Genomic DNA, 24913 nt, shown 5'->3' with positions numbered 1-24913 from the left:
AGCGTTCATCCTCCAGCTTCACTGCGTTTATGTTATGCTAACATAGCTGTGTCGCTAGCGATCACGTAGCACATCATTATATAGCAGCTAGCCCAACTTCAGTGACCGTACAAACGTCACTGCTGTTTAGTTTTCTGTCTTCATTTATGTTGGAAGTGATAGCAGAGCTGTACGTTTGAATGTTTCAGAAATCTCTCAGTCAGAACATGCTATATCATGTTTAGGTGGAAGCTAGCGAGCTAACTTCCTGCTAACTTCTAACTCTGTTAAATGTAATAAATTTGGTTTTCATGGATGCCTGGATGTTAAACTTAATTGTTACACCTGGTAAAGCAGCCACAGTGATCATTTTATTACAGATGAAAGAATTTAGACAGTTTTTCAACTCTCAGTAATGCTGCAGTGATCATTTGACTTTGGGACCTGGAGCAGAGTTTAGGCCCAGACATGGCTAATGACATCAGACTTAAAAACCGGACTGTAAGGAAACAAGAAGGAAATGAGCCTGTGACTTTCTGCCCCAAAAGTGTCAGTGCTGGACTCATGCAGACACAGATAATCCAGAGTATATCACGGTCAGGCCGACACAGGTGAGCTCTGAAACAGGCTGAAGGGTTCAGGTCACACTAACTAAAGGTGCAGGTAAATATTAATAAATAACAATCATAATAAAGCAGAGGCTCGTTAGCGACCTGCTGACCTGTTGTCGTTAAGGTGAGTGTGGAGCTGCAGGTGCAGCGTGTGGATTCAGACATTAGGCTGTGATACTGACCTTTGCCCTGCTTTCTGCCTGCAGGCTCTAAAAGTGGAAGCAGAGCTGGAAACATAAGTGGCTGAGTCAGACGCTGTCACGCTGACCCTAAGCCAATCACACACAACTGCTGACACACACACACACACACACTGGTTTTCATATCTTGGTGAGGACATCCCATTGACATAATGCTTTCCCTAGCTGCTTACCCTCACCATCAAAAATGAATGCCTAACCCAACTGTAACCCTGACACTAAAACCACATTTTGAGCCTCAAAATTACCTTCAAACCCGCAGGGACAGACATGATGTCCCCATAAGGGCTGTTGGTCCCCGCAAGTATAGTGGCATGCCAATTCTCTGTCCTCACAAAAACGTCTAAACGTGTACACACACACACACACACACACACACTGCAGTGAGTCAGTGGTTTCTAAAAACGCCCTCGTCCAGCTTGTCCTCATCTTTCCAGGAAAAACAGGAAGTTAAAAATACAGATGCACCTGTGCTGCTCAGAAATGCATCTGTGCGACCTCTTACCCACTTCAGTACACACACGCACACATTTGTGGTCCTCTGTGTCAGGTATCTCTGGATGTTATGTGTGGACTGTTTTTTCTTGTTTATTTGACATGTTTCAGTCACGTGTTCATTTCTCCTGCCAGCCGGGGGCAGTTCAATTCAATTTAAGTGATATAGCACCGCCACAAGAACAGCCGGCTCAAGCTTTATACTGTCAGACAAAGACTCTACAGTGTTACACAGAAACTCCATTTAGACAACCTCATGTGTGAGCAGCACTTTGGCAACAGTGGGAAGGAAAAACTCCCTTTAAACAGGAAGAAACCTCCGGCAGAACCAGGCTCAGGGAGGGGCGGGGCCATCTGCCGGGACTGGCTGGGGTGAGGAGAGCTGCACTGACAGTGCTGTCATGAAGTAAACCTGAACATGTTTAAATCACAGAGCAGGAAGTGCCCCTCTCACCGTGTTTAACAACATCAAACAGGAAGTGGAGAACCCGAAACATTTAAACGCAACTTTCCTCTAAGCTCCTCCTCCTCCTCATTATCATTAAAGGAGAACACTTTCAGAAAGTATTTGAATTCTGAAAGAAACAACAAAATTCATCTGACAGCCCTGCTCTGTACTTTATTATGGCGGGGCCAACACTGTTTTACTTTGGCGGGGCACTGCACTTTGCCATCGAGGCTGTTTTTCAGTTTTTGTACTCATCTTCATTTCATGAAACTGTAGCAATATTTAGTTTCTACAACAAAAAGAAAATGAATAAAAGTCAACATTCTTCATGATCGCTTTATTTTTGCTGTTTGGGAACAAACTGTGAAAACACCCAAACATTTTCAACTCATGTATCAGATAAATAAAAAATAGGCTCTTATTTACAAAATCTTACACACAGGTAACTTCCTGTTACTACAGTAAATAATGCAACAACAAGTATCTAAAAAAAACATTTTCTCTGTTTTCACTGACAGGAAACAGCTGAATCAGAGGGGAATGGCTGTCAGGTCAGATCTCGATGCAGAGCTGAGGCTCCGCCCTCAGCCCGTGTCCTGGCGGAGAGACGGGGCGTTGGACCGTTTAAAGGGGACGCTGTCCTCAGAGGATGGGAACCACCTGAGAGGAGTTCTCAGAGTTCTGATCTACCTGAAGAAGAGAAAGAAAAACGAATGGATGACATCATCAGGACAGGATTAGCTGACAGCAGACCGCCAAACGACCCCGTGACGTCCAAAGTGCTGCTGCTGTCGCTGAGATCACACTAAGTTAAACTGGCGTGCTCACCTCACTGTACACGGGGGGAGGGGGGCAGTGAAGTTCAGGCGCTCTCATTATGAGCCCACCCTCCTCCTCCTCATCCTCGGTGCCATCGTAGTCGTGGAGCAGCGGCGTGCGGGGGCCGTCCACCCTGAGGTCGCGGTGGATGTTGCTGTAGCTGGGTGGGGCCGAGGGGAAGGAGGTCCAGCTGGAGCCGGCCTGGCTGCACATGCTGCTCGTCCGGCTGCCCACGCCACTGAATGGGATCGTCCCGATGACCAGCGGCAGCTCCAGAGTCAGCTTCTCGCTGCCGGGGATGTGCAGGTAGATCTGAGGGGGTGGGGCTACAGGTTAAGCCTGCATCATTCCATTTTACTCATTTTACTTCTGATCTTATGACAACATTAGCGGTCTTTCACCATGAGAGCGTAGTCCACCTGGATGATGTCACAGCCAAGCAGAGAGGGCTTCAGTTTGGGCACCCTGATGGTCCTGCCCTGCCACATGTCGCACATCCCAGAAATGATGTGGTTTCCTCGCACCGCCGACAGCTTCTGACGCAACACCTGCACACAGGAAACCGCACAGGTCACACTTCCTGTCCCATGGCACTCACGTCTGAAAGTAAAGGTTAGGGCGTCACCTTGGTGCGTCCGTCCACGGCGTACGAGTGTTTGGCGATGATGGCAGCCTTCGGCACCACAATGCGGGAGCACGTGTTCTCGAACTTGGCGTTGATGAAGATGTCCTCGCCCTCGCAGAAGCCCTTCCTGTCGATCTGGGCGCTAATGGACACCTGGCCGTCAGGGATGAACATGCAGGTGACTTTCTTCTGAGCAGAGGCTGCCACCGGCGCCTGAGAGGAGGGGGAGGAGTTATTGAGCAGCACAGGTGACATCTCACAGCAGAGCTGCGCTGCATGGCCTTATGCAAGGATTATTCTGAACTGCACAGTTCAGAATAATCCTTCTTTACTGATACTGAGCCGCTTACTTTGAGCTCCACCCACTTTAAGACTACTATCCTCTGACTGGCTACCCCTCACTGACAACAGATGGGTGGGGTTCTAGCCCTCTCTATGACATCACAGAGATCAGAGAGTAGAAAAGCCTGTAACAAGTTGAGTGTTTCTCCGTGTCTGATATGAACATCTATCAGTAGAACAGGAAGTCAGCGATAGGAGATGTGCATTAACCAGAATCTACTTTCTGTCTGAAGTTTGATTCCGGGCGTTTCGTACCAGCAGGTCGGCTCGGTTCACGTCCAGAGGCTCCTCCACCTGAAACTCCTTCTCACACTGCAGGGCATGCTCGGACGGGCGGCGCAGCTCAGCCCGCACGTAGTACCGCACCGAGCCCAACTTCCCTCTGAAGGACGACACCAGGCGCCTGAAAGCAGAGCAGTGCCGTTCAGCAGCATGATCAACATGCCATCAGAAAGCAGCGGCGGGACTGGAAACTCACCCGGGTGGCGGCAGCTCGAAGCCAAACTGGAAGCTGAAGGTTTTACCGGCAGGAAGCAGGAAGCAGCCGTCAGAGTCTGAGACACACAGGAAATACGTAATGAGCAACTTCCTGTTTCACATTAAAGCTCAATTCTCTGACTGCAGAAAATGGAGCTTTTACTTCTTGGGAGTAAAAAGAGCGACTTCCTGTTTCTTTTTGTTTTTATCCTGTCTGGGTCTGACATCCTGCAGTTCCTCTGGAGTCCAGCAGAGACAGCAGTGAGCCAGACCCCGCAGACTCCCATGTTAAAATGAACATGTTTACAGCGTGAAGCAGACACTGCTCTGGTCCCTGAAGACCATTTCCTCCTTCATTCGTGGGTTTTTATAAGTACAATTAAAGTTTGCATTAAATCAGTCAATCACTGACAGACTGCAGGAAATCCTAAAATCATGCAGATTCAGATTCTTCCGCGTGTTTCTCTAACTGATCTGGATAATAAAGTTTTTTTTATGTGAGCTTTGAATCGATACCTGTATTGATTAACTAATTCCTGTACTGTCTGATCTCGGAGCTTCACCTGGGCTAAGCGCCTCCTCCAGCCGCACATCCTCGTCGTACTTCAGGTACTCCACCTCCTGGCTCCTCCCGCGCTTCTTGCGGGGCTGGACGCGCGCGCAGCCGGCGGCGGTGACGTGGAGGCCGGCCACCCTGCAGGGCTGCTCGGCCTCCAGCTGCACAGAGCCGGACAGCTTGTCCCCGCTGCTATAGGAGGCGCGGCCGGGTTCGGAAAACACCACCCGGAACAGCCGCAGCCTGCTGGCCGGGGACAGAACCATGACGACGGCCGAAACGGACCGGAAGTCAAGGGTTCAGAGTGTCACGGAGCGACGGTGAAATGTCCGGTTAGTGCAGAAGCCGCCACCGAGGCGCGAAAACAAAATGAAATAAGGGTTTAATGAACCAGGGCAGCTGCTAAATTAGAGAACTGGAAGTGCCACCGGGCCAGGCTGTCGGTACCGTCTGTGATTCTTTCTGTAAACAACCCCGGCCCGTTTTATACCGCAGGAGGGGCGGGGGTCCCGCTACCCTCCGAGCAGCACGTGCGGACAGCGTGAACTCGCCAAGCCTCTGCTACAGGGAACTCTGTGATTGGCCGGCCCAGAACGTCAGCCAATCGGAGCGCAAAGTGGACGCGTGAACAGTGCGTGAAATGGACTGTGGGCGGGGCGTCAAGCTGGCGGGCCATAAATGAGAGAGAGCGCCCGAAGAGCGGAGTCATCAGAGTGAGAATAGAAACCTTCAGTAAACAGCACGTGTACACAGGCATCCACAGCTTACACCCATCGCCATACACTACACCTCCATCCACAGCTTACACCCATCACTATGCCTGGGTGGAGGTCAGGGCTGGACTGGGACAAAAAATCGGCCCGGGCATTTTGACTAGAGACCGGCCCACCAGGTATTATAGGAAAAACCATAAAGCCTTTGAATGAAAACAAACGCTGCTGTCACAGTGATGTACACTGTCTTGTTGGTATATATGTATCAGTCTAATAAACTCAAACCTACACCATCCTCCCTATTCTGGTATTCTAAACAGTACCCGCAAGTAGACTGCTTGGTCTAGTTAACCTCCTGAACTATCTACAACACATGGTGAAAACCTGAAATTAAGACAGAGGAGACTAGAGGTGAGACATGATCATTACTGATTACTTATGACAGATTTAGATATATTTTCATAAACCATTCATTTGCCACATCAATAAACACCATGGCAGGGCAAAATATTTTTTCTAACATGGCAACCTTTAATAAGTGAAAGGAGACAGAAAGACAGGTGAGAAAATAAAACTTAATTGACTTTTTGATGGCATTTTACACACAGTACTGGTACAGAATCTAGAAAATGTGGGAAATACTGGCATCATATACAGTACTTAGCTACTTCTGAAGAAAATATGATGGGACCCTAAAAAAAATTACTATGTACAATAATGGATTTCTATACATTTTACATCAGATGAAAACGTTTGTTGTATGATTCAGATAATTATTTATTAAAAGCGAGACATTTTAAATGAGAATAAGAAAGAAAAGTATTTCTTTGTGCCCCCCTCTCCCTGTTAATGCCCTACCTGGCCCCCTGGCAAAGCTTTGCTAGACCCGCCCCTGCACAGTTACCAGCTGTCAGCTACATAGAAAAGGATCCTGGTGTTATTTGTCTCTCAGAAACCGTTCATAACTTCAACTCATTGATGTCACCTAAAAGGTAAACCTGTTTCTCCATCACCTGTTCAGCTCTGATGATTCAGTAAGGACATCTCCTGGTTTCATCTTCATGTTTCCCTCTCACCACATATCCAAACCGACATCATGACCAGCAGCTTTACAGCTGTGGCTCCAGCAAACATCAGCTGATACTAGAAATTAATATTAAATAAATTCTAACAACAGCTGATCAAGCTTAAACGTGCTGCTGTTGTTTAGCGCAACATCCGCTGGTTTCCTCTTTCTGGCGCAAAGTGGGCGATAAACAAACAAGAGAGAAAAGCTGATCAGCTGATCATTGATCAGTTTCATGATTGAAGTAGCAACAGGAGAGGGAGGGGGAGAGAATGAGAGGAGGAGAGGCAGCTGCAGCATAAAGACGCAGAATAACTGCAGCTTTGTGTCTTTTTCATTGTAGCTGAAGTACGGGACAAACTGTGTTCCTTTTCACCTCAATACGAAACGCGTAATATTTTCTCTGAATACCAGACGATTCCGTTTTTTACGGGACGGTTGGAAAGTCTAATAACTAACCTTATAAATAAAATAAGATAAAACAAGTTCAACATCAGTAACATCACAGCACCAATGTTCCCTCTAAGCTGCGCACGTGCGCAATTGCGCACTGCTGGCACGGTCTCTGCGCACAGAAAATCTGTGTTGCGCACAAAAAAAAATCTAACCTGAATTGAAATTAAAATTAATACTTTAACAATTCTGTTTTTCAGTGTTAGTCAGTAAGTGACTGGCTGCTCCTGTATGGGATTAGAACGATGCCACCTTATCCCATAGTCCAGCCAATGATGCGATTCACATTCGTATATACGCAGCTAATCAACGTTGTTGACAGGCTATGACAGCGCCCTTATGTGCCGACACCGGTGTTTTAGCGAGCAAAGCGGCGTGGCTGATGTGGAGTGAAGCCACGTTAATGACAACGTGTACAACCATTGAAGATCTGAGCAGGACAGACGGAACAATTATGGAAAAAGTGTGGACTTTATACCAGTTTTTAAATTGTGTTGATCGGCCACGTAAAACCAGAGTTATGATAAAAATATCTGCAATGTTTGGTTTTCTTCCTGAATACTGTCGCTGTTTATATTTACTGCGGGAAGAAACGGTAAAAACGGCGTTTTATAAGGAAAACCAACACAGGCGGAGAGTGCCTGTGAGCAAAAACAAAACCAACCCCCACCCTTTCCTATTGGTCGAAAAAAGTACCATGTCGACCAATCAAAAAATGATATGGCAATGTGGCATCTAGTTGTTAAGAAACGGGGGGAAGTTTTAGGAGTGACGGCGTGTTTTGAGATGTGAGAGATTTGAGACGTTTAGCGCAAATCTTGTGTAGTTAGTGTGTAGTTAGTGTGTAGTGTAGTCAATAGTTTTGTTGTGTGTGTCAGAACAATGAGGCGACTGCTGAATGTTACAGGTTTTACAGCAGTGATACATCTCCTGTTGTCAGGCCTGCAGGTATCAGGCTGCTGTTCTACTTTATCTCATAGTGGACAGAAATTATTTTTGGAGTGGCACAAATAATTTGTGTGGCATCAGATTTGATGCAGAACAGCTGATTGTTCTGTAAATAGTTTGAAATGTTTATTTAAAAACACCTTGGCTGCATTAAAAAAAATAGCTGCAAAAAACTTTGTTGTTTGCCAAACTGAGTTACTTTTTTGAAGAAGTAACTATATAATTAATTGCCCAACATTGGTCATTATATACTGTATTTGGCAGACAGAGTTACAGGACTCTCTCCCAGATCACAGACTCATAATACAAGTCAGAGCTTTATGAAAAAAAAAAATTGTGTTTTCAAAATTGGAGTTCAAGTTATTTTTACTTCCAATAGTGTTAACATGCTACACAGGTCATCAACAAGATTTTTTAAATTTTCATTTATGAGTGGGCTAAAGCAGTTAATTAAAAGTAGTCTAACATAAATGTAAATGCTGTAATTTGATTATTTTAATAAACCATGTAACTTGGATGGATTCGATGCTGGCGTGACCACATTGCACACATCTGATGTCGCTCACAGTGGTCCAAGGGATCGCTCAGGGAGTTTGTGTGTTCGCTCAGACACGTGAAAAATTAGAGGGAACATTGCACAGCACCCACCCAGCAGTATAGAAACTCCGTCATGCTAGCTAGTACACAGTACGAGTTATTGTAACTGACTGTAAAAAGTCAGCACAACGAAAATAAACTTGGTTTATATCTGACCCAGATAGACTGCAGGTCATAACTTCTTACCTGAAGTTCAGTTCACCGCCTCGGGTCTCTGCTCCTCCTGCCTTTCTGTCATCACCACTTGCTAATGTTACTGAATCTGTGGAAGCTCTGCAATAGCCACCACCAAACAACTGAGTTATTTTTACACATCTCCCTTCATCTGGCCAATCCACCACCTTTCAGTGTTTATACCGTTACGGAAAAAAACGAAAAAAAAAAAAAACCCATCGGCCCATAAAAACGAAAAATCACCATCGGGCATACCGGGCATGGCCCTAATTAACAGTCCAACTCATTTCTTTGGCTAATTACGCAATGCGCAAAGTGTCCAGATAAATTCAAGAGTAAGTAATTTTTTTCCCCCTCGATGTCCTTCCAGGAACAGTGCAGACGTCTGAGGCTCAGTTCATCGTCAGGGACGGCTCTCTCGATCAGATGCGGACTGTGCGTTTCAGGTGCACCAAATGAGAAGTCAGTCTTTCGGCAGCGAATTTAAAACGAAATATTGCTAATTTGCACGTGATAGACCTTTCATGTCCTCCATATTGCTCCAACTAAAATGCAAATAAACTCAAGTAAACATTTCCACGAATATCCATCCAACGCGACATCTGTGTGCACCGCCCAAGTCCAAAGCTCCATGCATTTATGCACAGAGAGGAGTGTGGGCTCTATTTATGGATCTCCTCCACCCACCCACATGCACACACAAATAAAACACCCCTATTTTACTTCAGTCTGCCAATCTTTTATCCACATTGTGGTGCGTCGTGCGCTCTAGGGAAGGGACGTGCAATTTCAATGTCAGTCAGTCTCACACACGAGCTAAACCAGGTCCCCTCACTAACCTTAATAGGGCTATTTAATTACTTTATCTGCTTCTGCCCCTTTGTTTTTCAGTAGCATTAATTCCAAGTCATAATGCTCTTTGAAGTCTGTAGCGGGAAGAAATCCGAGTGGGGAGCCAAGAATACTCCTTCGTGCAGTTATTTGCAGCTTGATGGACATTATGGCAACAAAAGGAACGTTCATGCAAATGAGAAGGACAAGAAAAGGGCAATTCTTCTTTAAAAACCGGCTGCCTGGATAGATTACAGTGACATTTTTCTTTTTAACACTGGAATATAAACACATGTTCTGGTACTTAAAAATATATTTTCAACCGCAGGAAACATACCGTACAGTTCTTCGCTGAGCTTGATGCATTTTCTCTTCCTGGCGCGCACACACACAACAAATTGGGACAATAAACACAATGTCTCCTCAGTTTTATGGCTTAACTTCAAATACAGGGGCGCTCGGAAAATCGGAAGAGACGCACAGAATTGGATTGGTTTCCATAAACGTCCCCAGTGACATAGAAAGTGTTTGCAGGACTGCCTGCCTGGTTGTGTGAAGTTAACAAAATGGAATTAGAAAGATTAGCATGGACCAGCCATGATGTATTATTTTTGTTACCTTCAGGAAAATTACAGTTAATTTTCATTTTACCTCTACAATAAATAATAATCATCCTTGAAAGCACATTTCCTGTCCTTTATGTCTGGATTTAGAATATTCGAGATGACATTATTTATGATCATTTATTTACATTTAAGAATATATTTTTCCTTTAATACAAATATAGAGAGCTTACTCAATATGGACAAAAAAATCTATTTACATTTGTTAATGCAAAGTCAACTATGTCACCAAATTTCATAGGAAGTTATTATCCATGAAGAAATCTGTGCCTGCGTCATCTGTCTCCCTCAAAATGACTGACAGAGTTTTCCTAGCCCACCTGACTGTGTGTGATATTTTAAACTGGGAGCCATTGCATTGCAATAAATACTTCTGGCCATTAAAACAGTGCAGACCCCCACCAATGTGTTTTGAACCTTGAAGCCAAAATGAGCAGTTAAATGCAATTTACTTGGAGTGGCGATTGCTTGTTGCTCTTTAAAATGTTTTATAGCTCTGCTGCAAACTTTTACCTCAAACCTACAATTTTCAAGCCTTTTTCAAAATGATAACACTCAGACGCAATAAGAACTTGTGCTAGAGCCAACTATACCACAGCAATGATTTGACTCTATGCTATATCCATTACCCGTCCTCCTTAAACGCACAAATCCACACGGACACCTGGGAAAAGATGTGAAATAAACTGCATGTGTGCCATTAATGCAGAACCGACTCTAAGTTGGGCTAAAGCAGTCATAAACTACACCGTGTCTGTGTGTCTCCAGCATTACCAGAAAACAGCAAATCCCTCATAAATGGCATTGCCCTAATCTCCCATAAAACTATTCTTAGCATGTAGTGCACTGCTGGAGTAAAACGAATGGAGAAACCGTGAGATGTGTGATGTGGATGTAGGCCAGCCTCTCAGGCTTTATTGTGTACAGGCCCGCCAGGCACGAGCTGCTCTCAGAGTGGAAAGCAAGAGGAAAGAGTGAAGGAAGAAATTTACAACAGATATAGATGAAGTGACATCGTTCTGAGATTTTTTTTTTACAGCATTTTTTGCAAATAATGTTTTGACAATAAAAATGACCGTTCTGCTGTCCGTTTTTTTGGTATGTTTGTTGGTAGGATGAATAGTAAAGTGTGAACATATTTAAAAAATAATTTAGAAAAGAAGAAATTAATCCAATCCACTGTTTCCAACATGTGCTGCACTCCTTTTTCCAAGCAAATACATTCTCTCAATGTTCAAGATGTATCTTCATCAAAGCTCCCAGCTGTGAGAGGTCAAATACCAGCCTGAAAGGGTCAGGGGGATCTCCTACCTGTCCTATGACTGCTCCTCTAATTGCTCCTCTTTCTCTCATTTACAGGGCTTAATGGGGGCCGGTGGGGTTAGACAGCCAGGGTCAGAGGAACAGGGACCCCCTACCTCTCACCCTTAGTGTTTGTCCAGGCTGTTCATACATGTGTGTGTCAAGCACATGTAGCCCACACTTCTGCATCTCCTTCTCCCTTCATGCTTCATTTGTAATCTACATGTCAGCTCATTTGTATCTCCAGGGATGAAGAGGATTAAGCTCCTTCCTTACATGACTTTACTCCACATGGGCCCAGAGGCCGACATGATCGCGCTTTCATTTGCTTTGACTTTTTTTTTCCAGCTTAATTTAAAACATCTCCATTTTGTTGTGGACATTTTGCTATGGCAACACACGGTAGGATTTCACATGACATTATCCACTGGCCACAGGGGCAACCAGTAAAAGACATGGTGTGCTTGAGGTAAGCACTCGGGTTAGAATTAATTGGCATGTTGACATTTTTTTTAACTTTGAGTCAGATTTCATTTCTTTTCTAGGCTTTTCAAGATGAACTAAATAGGATAGATAGCCCAGTACATCCAATAAATCCTACTAGCAATCAACAACTTTTAAATACTTTATCCTGAAAACACCAGTTGAAATGTGGTAGACAGATCTATGGTTCAAATATAATGGAGAGATTAGAGGTGCATTTCCCCAGGATTGCAGGACCAAGTCGGTCCATTGTTTTAATTTGTTATCACTGTGAGAGTGATAATCAGTGTGGAAAGCTTTCAAAGAGACATCCTTACTGGTGTTTATTGTAACAGTCCTCATGTCGCACACTGACATTAATCAAGCGCAGACAGCTTACAGGCAGACTGCTAACTTGTTGTTCATTTGCACATCTACTTTGCGTGTGTGTGAGACGACGTTCCAGCATCATAGGTTCAGATTACACTGTGCCTCTTTGATGTGAGAGAATGAATGACACAGATTAAGTTGTCAGGCCAGAAAATGATCGACGCCAGATGAGGCAGAATGACAAATAATGTCCTCTGGGAAGCCCAGGGGCACACTGCCAAACAATAATGTGTGCATCTGTGAACTCATGGGTGGATATGTGAGTGTTTGCTCACAGAAGAGTTATGGCGATAATCTTACATATGTGTGACCTTAACTGAAACAATCCAGAACTGTTCCTGTATACAGAGAAAATGGGAAAATTAGCCTCCCAGTGAAATTTTATGTTATTGTTTAAAATTTTCCAAATACTTTTTCATCAGTGCAAGGCATTTTTCAGCATAGCATTTCTAAACATACTTGTTTTCCTTAGAAGCAGAAATCATTTCTGCTTGACACAATAACAGAATTATTTCAGAAAGAACAAACAAATATTACCAAAGCCTGTCGTATTAGCTTCCTGAAAAACTGACCTTTTTATTGAGCCACAGCATAAAGCGCTGCTGTGCAGTGATGTGCTTTAACTTTGTGATGCTCAAATCAAGTTTAAACTGAGGGTTTTCTTGAGTTTACACACAGTATAAAAACATCAGCAAAGGTTTAAGCTGTCATTTAAGAAATAATCATGCCAAAAACAGAAGAAATCACTTTAGACTTGAGGGGAAAAAAGATTTGCTGATGCTCACAAAGCAGGAGGTGGATATACAAAGTTATCACAGCGTTTCCAAGTATCATCAAGAAATTCAAAGAGTGCCACACAGTGCAGAACAAGACTGATAAAGGTAGGAAGCAAAGGATTCCAAAAGATTTCACCTCTAGCCAGTTTTGAAATGTGTCTTAAGATCCCAAAACAACTGCCAAACGCTAGTGAATGACTTAGCCAAGTCAGAGAACCGTAGAGAGAACTCAGTAATGGGTGACCTCCAATTCTGCAGAAGTTACACCTTCAAGCCAGAGTAAAGTATGCTAAGGACAACCTTAAGAAAGCATATTGGAAGCTGCCTTTAATTTAGAGAAAGAAAGGAGAGCTCAGGAGGCGTGTGTGAGACTTGCTGAAAACTACAGCAAACCGCTGCAGGCTGTAATCCAGCAAAAAGGACACAGAACTGATGATTAGCACTGGGTGTGCTAATGATTTTAACCCTGGCAGCTTTTGTTTCTGTGTGAAAAGTGAAATAATGTAATCATCCAAAATAAAACCAGGATATCTGGAAAAGCTGTGCTAAAAAGTCTGTGCTCTGTTTGACAGCATTTGGCAAATACTTTAAAAAAAAAAGGAAATTTAAGAATAATTCTGCTTTCCTCCTCCTATTCGTTACTGATTCTAAACAAGCATGCTGGGAATGCACCAGATGAAAGTTGATGGCTTATTAATAGATGAAACTGTATACTGTACACATACACACATGAAAGTACACATTCCAAATACTGTCCACTTAATCTTTTGTCTCTGATTTTTTTTTTTTTGGTATATCTGTTTATGATAATCAACTAAGAAACTCACTATTTCCTTATGTTTGTGACTCACATAAACACACTGTCACTCCAACACATGAACATATGCATGCAAGCACTGACACAGTCACTTGATAACCTTTTACTTTGCCCACCCACACACACACACACAATGGTTTTCTACAACAATAACACACTACATGTGCTGTGGATTCAATTCACTGCCTTCTCGTTCTTCCAGCTCAGATTTACACACCCAGTTAGATAAAACACATGTTTCAAACAGCTTCAGTAAATTCAAAGAAAAATACTTTGGCATGAAAATGTGACATAAATAGCAAACAGCGAAATGAAGAAAGTAGCATAATGAAGCAGGGTTACGTGATTAACACTCATTCTAGGAGTTTGGGATAAGTTAGCCGCAACAGTTACAAAATTAATGTTTGTGCTTAAATAAACCCAAATGGATTTTTAGCTTTGAGTATTTTTACTTCGTTCCCCTTCAGAAGTCATGCTTAGAAATGGGAAAATGAAAAATCAAATGCAGCTGCTTCAGGTCCCAGGACATAAGTTGCAGGCTCTGGGCCGCTTTGTTGCTTTGAGGCCCTTTTCAACTCATTAAAAGTGTTTTTACTGGCATACCAAGTCCACCTGTGAGTCATCCAACTCATGATGGCAACTTCAATGCATAGCCAAGTGCAAAGGTCACCGTTAAACAACAGTAACTCATAGGAGCAGGCAATGTCAAAAATCTGCACGGGTACCGCGTCATGCATGTGTGGCTCGTATCGGCTTCGCCCTCGTAAAATGCAGAGGAACAAAGCGCGGCCATGTTAATGTGACATTTGCTGCCCTCGTGGTGCGTCTTTTTCATTTATCAACTGACACTCGTGACATTCATTGACCACTGTGGTGTTATCTTCCAGATCAGATGCCCTTTAAATAAGAAAAAGGGCTTCGAAACGGGGTGTTTGTTCTAGGTGTAAATTATTCTCACTGTGTTTCCAGGGCTTTGAGCTCCAGAGTCTAAATGTGCAAATATATATAATCCCTTACAAGCAATGGCGTAGATTTGGTTTTGGCATTGGTGGGGGCGGATGATCCAACCACCGAACCCTGCCCTGTTTCTTTTTTTTTTCCTTTTTGTCTTTGCTTCTTGATAAAAAAGGAGAAATATACTTCCCTGCATATGCTATTCTACATGCTTTTAAACCATTTAAAATTACAATTCATAGTTTTATATGTGAATTATATAATGTTAAATTACTATTAAACAAATGACTGATTTTAGACTTTAGTTTACTTCAGCCATATTCCATATAAATCAGGTATCATACACAAATAAAAATAGCTTCAAATACAGTCATGACAATAAAAGAATATGACTTTAAGGACTTAACAACATTACTTCAGTTATAGTACACCAACATCTCTGACACATTAGCACTAAGGGAACACTGAATGACCTGGTGGGTTTTGTCCATAAAACTATCTAAGATGACCACAAAGTAAAAGATCTCTCAGCAAAATGATGCAACATTTTAGGCACTATTGCTCCGATCAAATCAGTGAGCTGGGATTTTTTATTCTAAACATGAACTACTGTTACAGCAACAGACATGGACTGGTGCCCCACACAACAACTCAATGTCCACTATGTGAAGGAGTCTATACTATACTGTCTATACTATACTGTCCTGGTGGACATGGCAACACTTTTTTCATGGTTACATACAGTTTTAGACTGATGTGGGCCAAAGCCTAGCACATACTTGCCAACCTTGAGACCTCAGAATTAGGGAGACATTCAAAGGGGTTTTACAGTGTTTACTTATTGGAAAAAAATAAGTTAAATGTCACTGGCCTGGCCGGAAACAGTCCAAATTCAGAGGCTGCGTCCACCTGAGGACCCGGCCTTCGCGGTCTAAGTGGGCCGGGTCCTCCGAAAGCCGGGTAGACCGGAAATGAGCGACTGTGAAATCGGGGGGTCTAGCCTTCATAATTACGTCACCTCTGCCGTCTGCTCCTTGCTGTCTAAATAAAATAAAATATAACCGGACACTTGCGTAGATTCTCAACCATCTCACACTTCTGTTTAATCAGTTTTCTGTTTGACGTTTATTCAGCTGTGTGAAAACCCCGGAGGAACCCTCCCGAGGGATTAATAAAGTTTTATTTAATCTAATCTAATCTAATAACTTTAATCTCGGCCAAACCGATTTACTCACGAACAAATAAAACACTGAAAAAGGCCAAACAATAACATGTTTAAGTTATTTGAAGTTTACACAGCTACATTCTCGCCTGAAAATATGTTAAAAGTTTATTTCGCGACCCAGAAAGAGTAATAAGAGTAATATTAATACTAAGTAGCTGCAGTCCCAGATAGCAAGACGACATTGAATCTATGTTGATTTTTCATCCGAACCGTCGTATATAGTCGGGGTTGAAATGCCAATGTTGTAACAACATTGAAATACTGTGGTAAACCGACGGTCTTACTATAGAGACGTTGTAACAATGTTGATTTACCGTTGTTTTTTTGTCATTGATATTTGATCTATTTATAGTCGACCAGGTGACAACAACAACGTCGAGAAAACGTCTATTTATAGTTGACGATCATTCGGCTCCGGTCACCATCAAAAACCATCGATTTGTAGTTGAGCATTAAATTGCATTGCAACTGATCGGGTATAAAGTACCAGAGAAAGTAGATTTATTGTTCATTTGTTATCAATGACTTGGTTCACCGGCTTTAAAAAATCGTGTCTACGTGCAATTTATGTATAGTTGACCGGGAAATTAAAGCAGCGATCACTTGGACTATTCCACAGCACCCCTCTCACAGTGGTACATCCCCCCAGGTATTCATTGTCTTGTACAGTAGAGCGGGACATTTGATTTACTCTCAGCGGAATTGACCGGAGAAGGCATCAGTTCATGCACTGCACTGGCCTGCACCACGATTAGTATAAGGTAAGAATGAATGATTTTGTTTTCTACACATTATTTACATGTTTGCATTTGAATAACAGTAAAAAACTCATTAATGTTGTACAGTAACAAGTTTTTTTTACTGTTATTTACGTTGCTCCCACAAAATGTGGGAGCCCGAAATTGTGTCTACTTCTTACAATCCGGCAACAAATAAATTGCACTGCGAACAAAGTATATCAACAAAGAAAACATTTTCGTTTCCTACTTTCGTCGTTATATTCCCTTACAAAGCTAGCTTTAACGCTTCGAGGTTTCCTTTGTTGATATACTTTGTTCGCAGTGCAATTTATTTGTTGCCGGATTGTAAGAAGTAGACACAATTTCGGGCTCCCACATTTTGTGGGAGCAACGTAAATAACAGTAAAAAAAACTTGTTACTAATCCTAAAGTCAGGACAGTTTTTGTCTCAGTATCAAGTCAGTTAAAACTTTTAGTCGTCAGTCCATCACAGTCCAGTCACATGCGTACATCCACACACATTCATACCAGATATTGCTGATAATGGAGTCTCACACGCAACCTATTCGAGTATCCATCACCAGCAAGATGACGTCATCATTTTAAAAGGAAAACAATTCTTTGTTTTTTTGACTGGACTGACTCGCTGCAATCCTTTTAGACTCAGGACTTCTCATGTGATCAGTGTCCCATATAAGTGTATTTCTCCAAAGCCCATTATAATCATGGAGAAGCACACTTTGCAACTGTTTTCAGTAAGAATATTTTATAGCGCTTTAAATTTCAATCTGTCAGGCCTGGTTTAAAGAGCTGATTGTTAAATCATGAACTCACAAAATATCACCACCGGTGGATCACACCTCTCAGATTTTCTTATTTCCATGCACTGTAACAAAAGCAAAAACAGACGTAACCAATAAAATACTAATAAACTAACAACAACAACAACAACAACAATCTTTATTTATAGAGCACATTTAAAAACCAACGGTATGCCAAAGTGCTTAACATAAAACAAGGAAATAACACAAGTATAATCGGGTCATAAAAATGTAAAAAAGTAAAATTATGTTCACAGGAAAATGCCACCAATACACAATGGCGATATGACATACACAGCACAAATAAAGCATAATAGAAAAATTAATAGAATAAATCTATGCAAACAAAGCCAGCATTAACCGGTAGAAAAGGCAAGATTAAACAAATACGTTTTAAGCCATGATTTAAAAGATTGAATAGAATCAGACGCCCGGATGCCAATCGGAAGGTTGTTCCACAACTCTGGTGCAGCCAGGGCAAACGCCCGGTCACCTCTAGACTTCAGCCGAGATCTAGGCTGCACCAACAGTAACTGTGAAGATGATCTTAAAGCCCTAGCAGGAACATATGAGTTAAGGAGTTCCTTAAGATAGCTCGGTGCTGTGTTATTAATGATTTTAAAAGTAATCAGCAGAATTTTAAATTGGATACGGTATTTCACAGGCAGCCAGTGCAAATCAGCTAGGACGGGAGTGATGTGGGCAAACTTCCTAGTTTTGGTTAGAATGCGTGCTGCAGCATTTTGGACTGTCTGCAATCTATGAAGGAGGGCAGAGTGGAGACCAAAATAGAGTGAATTGCAGTAATCCAGCCAAGTCACAAAGGCATGGATGAGCTTTTCCAGGTCTTTATGCGGGATATACTGCCTGGCCTTAGAAATAAGGCGGAGTTGGTAAAAACTGGATCTAACAACAGCAGACACTTGTTTATCAAGTTTAAACGAGCTGTCAAGTAACACGCCCAGATTCCTAGCAGTGTCAGAAAAGGAACTAGTGAGAAAACCAAAAGCATCACAAAGTTGGGCACGAAGAACGTTACTGCCAAAGACCACAATTTCAGTTTTCTTATCATTAAGGATAAGAGTATTTGCTAGGAGCCATTGCTTGACCTCGCACATGCACTCTCGAAAACAATTCAAGGACAAAGCTAGGTCATCATTTAACTCAAAGTAGATCTGAATGTCGTCAGCATAACAATGAAAAGCGATGTGATATTTCTCAAAGATAGCGCTTAAAGGAAGCATGTACAATGAGAACAGAGTAGGGCCTAACACAGATCCCTGTGGGACACCAAAGCAGACAGGTACAGCGGAGGACGAGCAAGTGCCCAGGTTAACCGAGGAGAGCCGATTGGAGAGGTATGATTTAAACCAATCCAGGGCAACACCCTTGATACCTACAGTATGCTCAAGTCTCGCCAATAGGATGTTATGATCAACCATGTCGAATGCCGAGGATAAATCCAATAGCACTAGGACCGCGGAGCGTCCATTATCAGCCATTAGTAGAAGGTCATTAAGGACTCGGAGCAGCGCTGTCTCGGTGCTATGATGTGGTTTGAAGGCCGATTGGAATTTATCATTAATGTTATTCTCATCCAGGTACGCCTGGAGTTGAAGCAAAACTATCTTCTCAAGAATTTTGGCCAGGAACGGAAGCTTGGAGATCGGCCTATAGTTCGCATAATCATTATAATCAAGGTTCCTTTTTTTAAGAACAGGTTGAATTATAGCATGTTTAAAGGCTGATGGTACGCAGCCGGAGAGCAAGGAAGAGTTCAATAGCGACAATATACTGGGTCCAATTACACTGAAGCAGTCCTTAAGTATACGAGATGGGAGAACATCATAAACGGAATTAGTATTGTTCAGATGTTCAACTAGACGCTTAAGAGTAGGAAGTGAAACGGGTTCAAACTGATAGAAAGTAGACAAACAGTCAGGGATAAACGCAGGGCCTGTCATTAAAGGAAGAGCGGATTTAAGAGATGAAACTTTATCTAAAAAATGATTTAAAAATTGTTCACAAAGAACCGGGGAGCACGGCAGCGGCATAGTAGGGCAGGGGTTGACCACAGAATTAAAAATTTTAAATAAAATTCGAGGATTGTGTCCATTGGCTGAGATAATTTTTGAAAGGAAAGCTGCTTTAGCCATTTTGGCAGCAGTTTGAAACTTCAAGCGGCTGACACGTAGGATATCGTAAGATGCCTGGAGTTTATCTTTCCTCCACCTCCTCTCATCACGCCGACACACACGTCGTAGGGCGCGAACAGAGTCGCTTAACCAACATTGTGAATAAGTTCTGGGGCGCTTCATTTTAATAGGTGCAACGATGTCGAGGATAGAGGAACATGTAGTTAACAGGGTGTTGGCAAAATTCTCAACCATATGAGGGGTAAAACAATCTAACGTAGTAAATGCAGAATTCAGAAAAGAAGCAGAAAAATTCACCACAGTATCAGCATTAACTGTACGCATAGGGCAAAGAAGGGCCTCAAGGTGCAATTCGGTATTACCTAGGTCAACATCAAAGATAACCGGGGAGTGGTCAGAGAAACCAGCATTTCTAATATCCTTAATGCATATATCCACGCCATATGTAAAGACCAAATCAAGGGTATGGCCTTTAACATGGGTTGGTTCATTTACCCACTGAGTAAGATTAAAAGAATCAGTCAATGCAAGAAAATCTTTGACCAATGGGTCATTCATACAGCAGACATGTATATTAAAATCACCAGTAATAATAACACAACCATATTTAAAAAGAATGGATCCCAAAAAATCAGCAAATTCAGAAATAAACATCTTGTGGTATTTAGGCGGACGATAGACCACAACACACAGAGTAGTCCGAGAGCCAGTCAGCTCCAATAACTGAGCTTCAAAGCTAGGGTAGATGGGGGAGGATAGCAGCCGAGCTTCATGTTTGTTTTTAAAAACCGAGGCTAAGCCGCCACCTCTGCACATACTAGGGCCCGTTGCAGACATGTTCAAGCATAAAACCATCTCTCTCTCTCTTAGAGAAAGAAAACAACCCAAACCTCACTGATAAAATCGACCTAATGCTAAGCAAAACCCAAAAATCAACCAGAAATTCACAGGAAAGTTTTTGCTTCCTGCTGGGACAATATTGTGTTGTAATGAGAACCTCAGGTGCCGTAACACCTTTTGTTCCTCCTTGAATTAAACCTCAATCACCGAAATAAAACTCACACCATTAGTTCATCATTTTCACTCTTTACCACTGCTCCTCATCAGGCTGTGTGAAGCACAGCAAACAATTCAGTCGAGGCCTTGAGCCATAAACAGACATCACGCAGACATTGTTTTCATAACCAAACTGTTTTAGACCTTGTTCCTTAAATCTACATAAATGCCCTCCTAGTGACATAAAACACATTCTAAGTAATCAATGGCTTCTTATAAAAATTATTTATTTGCATGTTTGTGTGCAGCATTTTGCATATCAGCATAAGCATTTGTTAGCAAAGCATTCTTTGTTGCATCAGCATGTGTGTGTGTGTGTGTCACTCTTCATTGCACAAGCGTGTGCATGTGTACGTGTGTGGATCACTTCTCTGTGAATCAGCGTTTCGATTTAGGTGTGTGTGTCATTTCTCACTCAATCAACGAGTGCACATCTGTTCATGTGTGTTTCTCTTCATTCTGAGTCAGTGTATGTAGATGTGTGTGTTTGTGTGTGTTTGTGTGTTCATCACTTTCCTGTTCTGGGGCTTTGGGTAAACCACGGCCTGAAGCGTGCCCTGGGGTCCTGCCCTCCTCCTTTTCAGTCTATCTGCGACCATTGCTGCTGCTGTTCAAAGTTCAGTCCGTCCTGGTTCTGGCCCCAGTTGGGGCAGTCCTTTCTCCAGTGTCCATGTTCACCGCAGGTAACACCTGCATCTTCTTCTGTGTTTTGTCCGTTCTGAGGTGACTTTCGACCTCAGTTGCTCCTCCTGTCTCTGGCACGCCCTTTTTGCTGCCCGATCATCCGTGTTGGTCCCTCACTCTCCTGCACAGTGTTAATGCAGAGTTACCAAAGTCAGCATTATCTTGCTCGGCCTCACTTTCCATTCTGGCTTATTGGGCGTCTCGTCACAGCTCTGTCAGCTGAAGCTGTCTGGTTATTTTCCCCCGTGTAGTGAAACGAGCCTTAGGTTTAACGCTCTCCGTCTCTGCTGCATGAGATCCTTTCCTGCAGCACTGTTGACATTTTCAGGTTGTTGTTGTGGGTCCAGCTGCTGCAGCATTTGGTCAGGGTCACGTCAAAGATGGTAGAGGGGAGAGCAGGAGTCCAGGTCAGCCTCGGCTTTCAGGGCCGGCAAAGCAGCCTGTAATTAAACATAAAGAGAAAAAACAAAACAGACGAACAGGAAAATGATGTTGTTTTGGCTGTGTTATTCAGAGAGGGGAGAAACACCGGGCCAGGCCCTGTGTCAGCCTTCTCTCCGCCTTTTTTTGTTTTTTCTCACCATATAATCAACTCATAACCCCCCAAGTTGACAGGACAACACAGGTACATGTTTAAATTCTTAAGATCATGTTTAAACTCACAAAAGGGAATTTTCCTTCCTTCAGTAATCACTTGTGTTGATCAATCACCAGAAAACATCTCACAATTTGACTCTGTATGCGGGTTAATTTTATGTGTGTTCAGTTAAGCTGCACATCCAGCAAAGCTTCTCTCTGCCTTAGCTTTTTCCAAAAAAGGCGTTTCCTTAAAAGGTGCTTTTCTCTCACCTTTCTCTGGTTGTGTGTGTGTTTTTGTATATGTTTCTTTTGCAGTGTTTCAGACTCCTTCACAATTTTCCCACTTAAGCAGTCAGTTTTCTTTCCCAAGGTTGCTAACCCAAATTTTGATTTCCTACCTTAAATAACAGCATTCCTTGTCTTCAGCCAGGAGTTAGAGCTTGCTTGTGAGGTTCAGGGACACATGGCGCTGTCAACAATTCAACCAGAAACTTGCCTGAACATTTCCAGTAATGGTAACCTATAACTTTCTTCTGACAGCTGCATGTGGAAAATTGGTCCAGGTCTGCTTGCACCTACAGATACCAAAACTGAGACATTTTCATTATTCTCATCAGTGCTTCACCGACCCGTTTCTCTCTCTCCGGTCAGAAATACCACTTTATGTCATGTATATAAATGTAAGCGTGTCTTCCTTGCATTTGTTATGTGTTCATATTAATGTTGAGTGCAAGCTGCTTCTTCATTGCATATGTATTTTTATAATCAGGATTAATTCATGCATCTTTGCACTGAGCTATGGATTCAAACTATCTCACTTCTGATCCTTTCCAAAACTAATTTCACATGTAACAATTTGTGTATGTGTGTTTTCTATTCATTAATGTAATTGTTAGTTAGTTGCTCTCTTTACTTTTACCTTCTTTTTGTTTACCTCTTTGTTGTGACGTGGTGGACATCTCTAAACCATCATAAGTTCAGGCTTCAATTTCAATCCAATTATATCCTGTACGCTCGCACTCGAACTCGTCCGGGCTTGACCTCTCACTGGTCCCTGTCCCTCTCTTCTCACAGTGTCCTGTGTGGCCTTGAAATCTCCAGCACAGGCCCAACTCAGCTGTTTCTTCTTCTCTGTTTCTTCTCTGTTGATCTTTTCAGTCTTTTCTTGTAGGTTAACTCCCAGCATGGCAAATATCACGTCCAGTGCCTTCAAACAGTCATGTCACTTGTCAGGTTTCCAGCTTGTAATTCAAAGCTCCTGTTCCATCAGTGGTGGTCATACATGCTGCTGCTTGACCCTTCAGTGTTATAGGTCAGTTGCACTGTCTTTTGCCTGCTGTTAACTCTTCCAGTCCACGATGTTCTGTCTGTCTTCATCAGGAGATTGACTGTCCTTTCTGCTTCTTTTCAGGGTGGGGACAAAGTGAGAGGTCAAGCTGTAAAATTTTAAGCCAAAGCCTGGCCTGTTTGTCGTCCCAATTCTGTTAATCTATCCTTTTGCCGCTGTATTCATGTTTCCAGGTTGAGAGAAATCCACCTGTATTAACACACTAAAACATTCAATTAATATTTCTTTTCTTAAGACATCCATTGGCTTCATCTGCCTAGATTTTAACTCGTCTCTCTCTCTGGGTGCACACTTCGCACAGTCAGTTTCCTTTTATGGACATGCAAAGTTCCTGCCACACACACAGCTACTCCCACCCATATTTTTAAACTTTTTTTATAGCCCTCTAACAGACATAAACGGCGTCTTAAACACACGCATTCAACAATGTTCGCAGCAGTATTTGTGAAACCAACGGTGGTTTAAGCAGGTCACAGCTTCCTAATTTGCATTTTCATACACGCTCTAAAAATAGCCTCAGTCCTTTCACTCACTGTCAACTTACAGCCTTCCTCCACATAAAATGTCTTACATTATATTACAATGACGTCTTATAATTACAACTGCACAGATTGTCAGGCCTTTTAACACCTACACAATTTCGACAAATTTAAATTAACCGTCCAACGGATAAACTCCAAGTTTTTTGTCATCAATTAACCAGTATCAGTCCCGGACTGTGGCCCGATATCTAGTGCCCTAACTCAATTTAAAACATGAGTTCTGAACTTTGCTGGCCAAAAAAGCGCAATCCACCGTCCCGGACGGTAAAGTGATCCGATCACTAGCCTATTCTGAAGTGTCCTCAGTCCTCCACGGCGGTCACCCCGGACTATCCCTCCCAGAGGAAAATGCGTGCGTCCGCAAAACAATGCGCTTCTAAGGACTCCCGGAGTCCCGTTCTAAAAATTTAATTACTTTAAAGACACCCCACAAAATCGCACAAGCAATTTTATTGATGTCCAAGCCCGGCTTTATATTCAATTGAGACTTTAATGTCACAAACAATTCACCAATTACCTATTATCCTATATTTCTGTTTTCTCTTTTCATTTCTTTATCTCTTTACTCAGTACTGTCCTTTCAAAGTTTCATTATCCTTATTTCAACTTTCAATTCTCATAAGACTTTCACCAAAATCAAAACAGACATTCACCGGCAATTTTACTGAATAGACATTTAATTTTGTTGTCCAATTCAGCACAATTCGGATAAAATCAACAGGCCTGTGCCTACCTCTTTTTATAAAGGCGCCTGTCCACTCAGTTCGATTGCCGGATCATGCCTGCCTGTCTGACCACCCTCGGACCCCGGATTTCTCCGTCCAAACCTCCAACTCACTCCCTCCTCAATACACGGACGAGCCCCCAAAATGTTGCGGGTTCAGATATTGAGGATGAGCACAAAAACAACACTGGTCCAGAAGAGTTAAGTCAAACGATGATTTTTAATGAACACACGCGTGGGGAGATGAACACTGCACACACCAGCATCGATCTCCGCCCAAGACTACACAAGCAGTTGTTTTTATAACATCAGGGTTGGACGCCCCCTCTTGCGTCAAAGCAGATACAATACATGCATAAGTTTCAAAACCACAAATAATC

The 24913-nt window shown here is 42.6% G+C and overlaps 1 protein-coding gene across 3 annotated transcripts in view; it reads right to left on the bottom strand.

Moving 5' to 3' along the window:
• Positions 1 to 2071: 2071 nt before the first annotated feature.
• Positions 2072 to 24913, bottom strand: part of LOC134636431 (thioredoxin-interacting protein-like) — a 29545-nt gene continuing 6703 nt past the window's right edge. For 2 of the 3 annotated variants that reach the window (XM_063486408.1, XM_063486409.1), the window contains exons 4-9: positions 3998 to 4073; positions 3775 to 3922; positions 3178 to 3390; positions 2954 to 3100; positions 2562 to 2864; positions 2072 to 2423 (exon numbers count right to left, since the gene is read on the bottom strand). In XM_063486408.1, the coding sequence (XP_063342478.1) occupies positions 2376 to 2423; positions 2562 to 2864; positions 2954 to 3100; positions 3178 to 3390; positions 3775 to 3922; positions 3998 to 4073 (935 nt within the window). In that variant the 3' untranslated portion in view covers positions 2072 to 2375. Of the gene's footprint in view, positions 2424 to 2561; positions 2865 to 2953; positions 3101 to 3177; positions 3391 to 3774; positions 3923 to 3997; positions 4074 to 4559; positions 5619 to 24913 lie in introns of those variants that run through there. The other variant, XM_063486407.1, reaches the window with a different exon arrangement.

Source organism: Pelmatolapia mariae, linkage group LG10_11 (genome assembly GCF_036321145.2).
Source record: "Pelmatolapia mariae isolate MD_Pm_ZW linkage group LG10_11, Pm_UMD_F_2, whole genome shotgun sequence".
NCBI lineage: Eukaryota > Metazoa > Chordata > Actinopteri > Cichliformes > Cichlidae > Pelmatolapia > Pelmatolapia mariae.
The sequence above is the reverse complement of the archived record's forward strand: the minus strand, read 5'-3'. Positions and strand labels throughout refer to the sequence as shown.